The sequence below is a fragment of the Aegilops tauschii genome, chromosome 5, assembly GCF_002575655.3.
Source record: "Aegilops tauschii subsp. strangulata cultivar AL8/78 chromosome 5, Aet v6.0, whole genome shotgun sequence".
NCBI lineage: Eukaryota > Viridiplantae > Streptophyta > Magnoliopsida > Poales > Poaceae > Aegilops > Aegilops tauschii.
The window spans coordinates 116,560,067-116,566,199 of record NC_053039.3 but is presented as its reverse complement, the minus strand read 5'-3'; the positions used below and the strand labels follow the sequence as shown (position 1 = coordinate 116,566,199).

At 38.0% G+C, this 6,133-nt stretch overlaps 1 protein-coding gene across 1 annotated transcript; it reads left to right on the top strand.

The window, feature by feature from the left end:
- The first annotated feature begins 2,959 nt into the window (after positions 1-2,959).
- Positions 2,960-5,508, top strand: LOC109779419 (uncharacterized). Its single transcript, XM_020338038.4, has 9 exons — positions 2,960-3,198; positions 3,288-3,387; positions 3,684-3,811; positions 3,907-4,046; positions 4,136-4,204; positions 4,298-4,436; positions 4,624-4,686; positions 4,813-4,856; positions 5,212-5,508. Exons 1-9 carry the CDS (start codon positions 3,099-3,101, stop codon positions 5,296-5,298), a joined length of 870 nt encoding a protein of 289 aa, XP_020193627.1. The 5' UTR covers positions 2,960-3,098; the 3' UTR covers positions 5,299-5,508.
- Positions 5,509-6,133: the final 625 nt, after the last annotated feature.

Here is a 6,133-nt window from a genome sequence, read left to right as displayed (position 1 = left end):
TGGAGGAAGAGAGTCACTCCGAGGGCAAGGAAATTTGCTCTCCATCTCTCAGTATGCCTAATGATAACTTATTTGTGGCTATTTTTTAAAATAGTTGGATTATGGCGTTTGTTTATATACATCATATATTGTTGGAATGCAATGGCAACTTTAATGTTGTATAACAGTTCCAAAGAAAATTATAGTATATTTTATTGTGCTTGTCATATTATGTACTAAAGTGAAAATTCAGTTGATTAAAAGATTTCAAAGTTTTAACGGAATATATCGTTTGTATGTAAAGAGCATGGAACTATTCACCGTTGTAATACACCGTACACTCCAAAATTGAATGGAGGAATTGAATATAATTATTTTTGTAAGAAGCATTACATATGATCATTCATTTGCATCTCTCTTCATCTAGCACAGTCACTCCTTATGGTTTGTAGACTGGAAGGAAGTCTTTTATTGGCAGGAAATTTCAATTACTACAAAGCACACACCATGAATTTTGTAATGGTCATTCTAATGGATCAAACTGGTGGAAAATTAGGAACACAATAATTATTATCATCAAGGTTGGAATTATTGACAAACATACTTCAATATAATCTTGACCCCAAAGAAAACTACATGTGAAACTCCATATACTAACATGCTTAGAATAAGTGGGAGGAATTAGCTTGGAATATCACGGCTGGAATATTGTTATGTGTTGTTGGGGGATGTCACTCTAAATTTTAGAGGAACCAATAAATTATCTTAAGATTTTTTTTAACCATGAATGTCAATTATGGGTGGAAGAATTGCGGGAAGGAATAAACTCAAATGAGGAAATGAATAGTTTGGGAACTTAATATGATACCAAATAACCGCAAGCCTGTTGTTTGGAAGTGGTTTATTTATTTATTTTGTTGTAAGGAAATTTGGCTCACTGGAATATTATAATGTCAATCTTGTTATTCAGTTCTTCACATAAAGGGAAATATACTTTGTGGAGACTCTCTCTCCTGGAATTTTGGGAAAGAGGAACTAAAGACATGGTTTGCTAATTGAGTATATTGATGTATGGTCTTATAACAAGCTTCACATCAATGGAATAGCAGGTCATATGGTTTTCTAAATGAAGCAAGGCGGTCATCTACAAATGTAAGTGAAAAGTATTTTGCATTATTATTGTATACGTTAACATTGTTTTGTTGTTTGCAATGATAAAGTCACGTTGAAGGAAGTGAAAGCTTGGTCATCTTTTAACTTTCATATGAAAGGAACATTTGAAACATCCTATGTTTTACGAGTGGAAATACATAGAAAATATTTTGAAGTGTTTCTCTATGGAAAATTGCAAATCTGAATACCTTTGATAAAGGGAATCATACTCAGTGAGGAATTATATTTGAACTCCTGAGGAAAAATGGAATAATAAATGGTACTGGAATTCGTATGTATCTTTATTATATTATCATACCTTAGCTACCGGAATTTATGCTGCATTCAAGCAGTGGAAGGAAAGACGAACAACTAAGGGAATCTCACACATCATATAATATTGTGGAAAGTGCATCACAACCTGTCACTTGTTCTGAAATTTATATTAAAGGTAAACACAATGAGGAAACTATCACTCTATCTACAAGATGAGAAAATAAGTCCAGGTACACATATTCATTTTTTGTAGTAGTAATATGGTGCAGGTTCACTGACCGAAGTCAGTAATTTCTTCCAACACATGGTTAATTATGAAACTTCATTTACTGATTGGATTTGATATTTATGTGGTTTTGAAAATTTATTCAACACGGTTATCATATATTTTGACTCAATGTAGAATTATTCATATTATTGATATATGTGACTGGAAATAATTGATGTGGAATTTCACTTGAGGAAACAAAATACTCAAGGTGCCTATAAAGGTGGAATTACACTCAAAAAAATAAGCCAAGGACAACTATGCTGGAATTATTAGGCGGAAACTAAGGTCTCTAGTGATCTTAAGTGTCACAACAAGGAAACATACTGAGGGAAGGTATCACTATATATCTCTTTGGATTTCAACGTAGTGTTAATCTGGTTGCTGACCCCTTGACTAAGCATATTAGTCATGAGGTGTTTGTTAAGCATGTAAAGGCTTCGGGTTTACCAATATTTGAATGATTGTTTCGGACAAGTGAGAGATGTTGGAATTATGTGTCCTGCAACTATATTCAAATTACTTGGAATTGCTAATATTCGGAATACCTCTATGGAATTATACATGTATTTATACATGGAATTGCTTTACATGTTTAGCATGGAGTTGTTACTTGTTGGAATGTACTTAAGTAATATATGCTTAAGAAAGTTGGTCGATTATCAGTGGAATACAATATACTATTTATATTAAAAAGACTACCCGGGTACACTGATGATTGGAAGGAGCTAGATCGTACAGTTAGATTATAGCCCTAATGTTGATTTATGTAATTAGAGGAATTTACACTCTGTTATAGCGCGTTGCTCACAAGCGTGTGCTCCAGGGACATAACGGGTAGAATTCGTTTATAGACAAATACGTTCGCGGTTGGTAATTTGATCTGGACTCTATCCCCGAAAACTAGTTGAAAAGACTAGGAATCTTATCTATATAAACGGTAGACTCTTTGGAAAGACAGTATAAAAAGGTCTCTACTCCTAATCTCAGTTGTGCGATTTGTGAGGGGCACCACAGATAAGCGTAGAGGCATAGGGGTAGACCACATACCCTAAACTTCTAAGACGCTGGTCGCTGGTCCTCCCGATCCGTGTCTTATGCCGCTTTCATCGTGTAGGGCCTTCACAGTCTGGAAAGAAAGTCAAGGTTCTCAGGTTTCTTTAGTTTGTAAGGTTCAGAACTTGGGTTCTAATTTTTTGATGGTGACTGGTTTGTTTAGAGCCATACGCTAGCCAGCAATTTTTCTGGCCACAAGAAATATCAGAAGCTAAGAGGCGGAATGGAAAAGGACAGTGCCATACGCTCCAACCACCAACTTCTGGTGAGGTGCCCTTGCTTGCAGACACCACAGCTCCACCCCAGAATCCATAAAAGCCTCCGCAGCAATAATGGGAGCTAAGCTTCCGAGCTAAGCAATTTCAGCATGTTGATGCCGTTTCTAGCTCAGACATCTCAAACTACACGTCCTGTTGCGAGTTGTTTTGGGCTGAATCGCTGCCACCCGGCGCGGAATTTCGGCCGATGTAAGATCTTGATCTAGCTCTTGCTTTATCTTTATGATTTTCCAAGCATATGCATATACCCAAATTTGAACTAAATATTCCTGGTGCAGATTGTAGATGGTGGGGGGCAAGAAGCAAGGCAATTCATTCCCCTCGCAGCATATTTGGGCCCACTAATGGCGCTCCATCTAGTGATATTGTGAAGAAAAGGTGCGGAACTCTTGTTCGAGCTAATAATTCACCTTGAGACCACAAAATTGAAATGTTCATCCTCAGATTTACATGGCGTTATATTTCCCTTGAAACTTCAGAATTCTGAATACCAAATTTTTTGTTTCCGTGGATATAATACATTCTGATATTGCCTATAGATTCTTTAGAGTATAATTATATACTCTCTCCGTCCGGAATTACTTGTTGCGAAATCCATTTCCGATTCCGCGACTCCGCGACAAGTAATTCCGGACGGAGGGAGTAGCACACACCTGACTTGGTAGCGTTGGCAGAAAGATAGTGGAGCACATTATTCTGCTCAGAGCCAAGCCAAACATCTCAGATGCTGAAGAAAAGGACATGCTTGATTACTTGTATACATCTCAGTATCAGATGAGAGGGATACTCACTGTGTCATTAGGTCAGGGACTTGTATCTATCTTTTGACGGAAAATTCATTCGAGTTCTGAACTGTACTTTGAATTATTTTTGCAAACATATGTCTCTTGGATGCAGGCCGCATAGAGGGCCCTAACAGCGAGAGCTTCACGCATGCTGTCTTCATGCGTTTCCAACAGAAAGAAGACATTGCAAAGTTCCAGAGTAGCTCCTACTATTCCAAAGTTCTCGACGAGCACGTCAAACCCGTTTCCTATGTACGCCTCACCGCGTAATTCTCCTTTCCAGTTCTTCGACCGTACTGATCTCATTGCGTTGTGAGAGTCACTGCTTGGATAACTTACAGGGCTTGGTTTCTGTAGATTTTGAGTCTGAGGTGGAAGATGACATTATCCCTCTCTTTCGGAGGGGCGAGGTAACGTAATTGACGTTGTGCTGGCACGGACAGTTATCCCCCTCTTTTGCTTATTAACATTGCATCTGAACATAGTTTTACTTTGCCCAACAGGATTTCAACTACGGTGTCGAGTTTATGTTGTTGATATCTTTCTTGGAGACTGCATCCAGAGAGTCTGTGGAGGATGCATTAGCCCATCTTCAAAAGCTGATCATCCACTACAGTTCTTTCATTGTTCAGGCAACGTCAGGTATGACAGAAAAGGGTTCCTTTTTCTTGTGCCGTCAGATATCCAATATGACAATGAATTTGCAGTGCACTTGGCTGCACCTTCTATCTTGATCTGCTTGAAAAATTCTAATTTGCACAAACTTTCCCCTGCGTAATTATTCCTTGATCTGAAAGAGCCAATCCTGATATTATATTTCAAAAAGCAGGTTGCTGTCTGGATCATATGGATAGTCTGTACAGTCACGCTTCAGTTATCCGTTTTCCATCAAGTAAGTTCTCCCTGCATTTTGTTTTTGTTCCCTTTCAGAGTCCCTGAATTATATAGATGTATAACAAAGCTAGATGACGGGGATCGTCGCCGGGGCTGATTACTACAATTTTCTTGTTTCCTGCAGTTGACGACTTCAAATTATTCAAGGAGAGCACGGAATACAAGGATGTAAGACTTCTGCATTTTCACCGATAGGAATTTGAGAGTCGGTAAATACTGTAGAACATTCAGAACCTAGAACCTTTTGGGGACCTAAAAAAGAAGAACCAAGTAACTGTTGCAGTCTAAAAAATGATCGGAAAATATCATTTGGTGCATTGCCAAACTAGAAGCTCAAGCTAGGCTCACAGAATGATGATGATTAGTTGCCTAAAATCAGGAGACACAGAGTTCAACAACTCTGAAAGTCCCTACCCATGACAGCAAGAATAATGCAGAGCAAGCACCATGCTCGATTTTGTCACAAATGCCTGATGAAGTTCCATTTTTAATAGTTTCTTTGTGCCTGTCTTGTGAGATGCAGATGTGGACATCCAAATTTCATCCGGTTACTGAGAGATGTCTGGAGCTGCATTTTGTCGTCGACCCGGTCGGCAACCAGCTGATGTAGATTCTGAGCCCTTGTGCTCTGAAACTGAACCTGAAATGGAACCTTGCCACATCCGAAAGAGAGTTCTTGTGTTAGTGTGCTGTGTATATCATTTCATTTTTCTTCGGCTTGGGTGATCTTCTGCCCATGTCCAGATTGGGCTCCACGAGGCAGTGACTGATGAGCGATGTCTATCTTGATCTGCTTGAAAAATTCTAATTCTGCACCTTCTATCTTGATCTTCTTGTTCAGCACGGATGAATGAGTACAATGTTATAAGAAAAATGGATGTGTATAGTCGGATATCCAGTTGGGCTCTAGGGAGCATTGGCTCCTGCACGCCAAAAAACATTTTTGCAAATGCCAAAAAATACTAAAATAAAATAAAAATGTACTATATTTATACGTCCAAATGTTATCTGCAAATGTTTAGGTGTAATGCCTAAGCATTTTTATCTGTGCAGAAAAAAAGTAAGTTGAACGTCAATTTTTTGGCATTTCTTGACCACGTAACTTTGTTTTTAATATTGACGAAACACTATTGTTCTGGTTCGCTTCAAAATTGTGAGTTGTCACACAAAAACATTAAATTTGTTTTTAAAAAAGTTGCTACTCCCTCCAATACATATTAGTTGAGCGACAATTAATAAGGATTGTCGCTGATTTTTTAATAAAATTATACTAAATCAACAACAAGTTATAAGGATCGTATGGAGTATTATGTTTTTAACTTACTATTCATCGTAGGAGCACATGCTCCCTGGAACCCAAAGGCCATGCCCGTGTATAGTGGAATGTGAAATTATCAATGAAATCATGCTGTTAGTACTACTAATTAGGTTGAGATTATTAAATT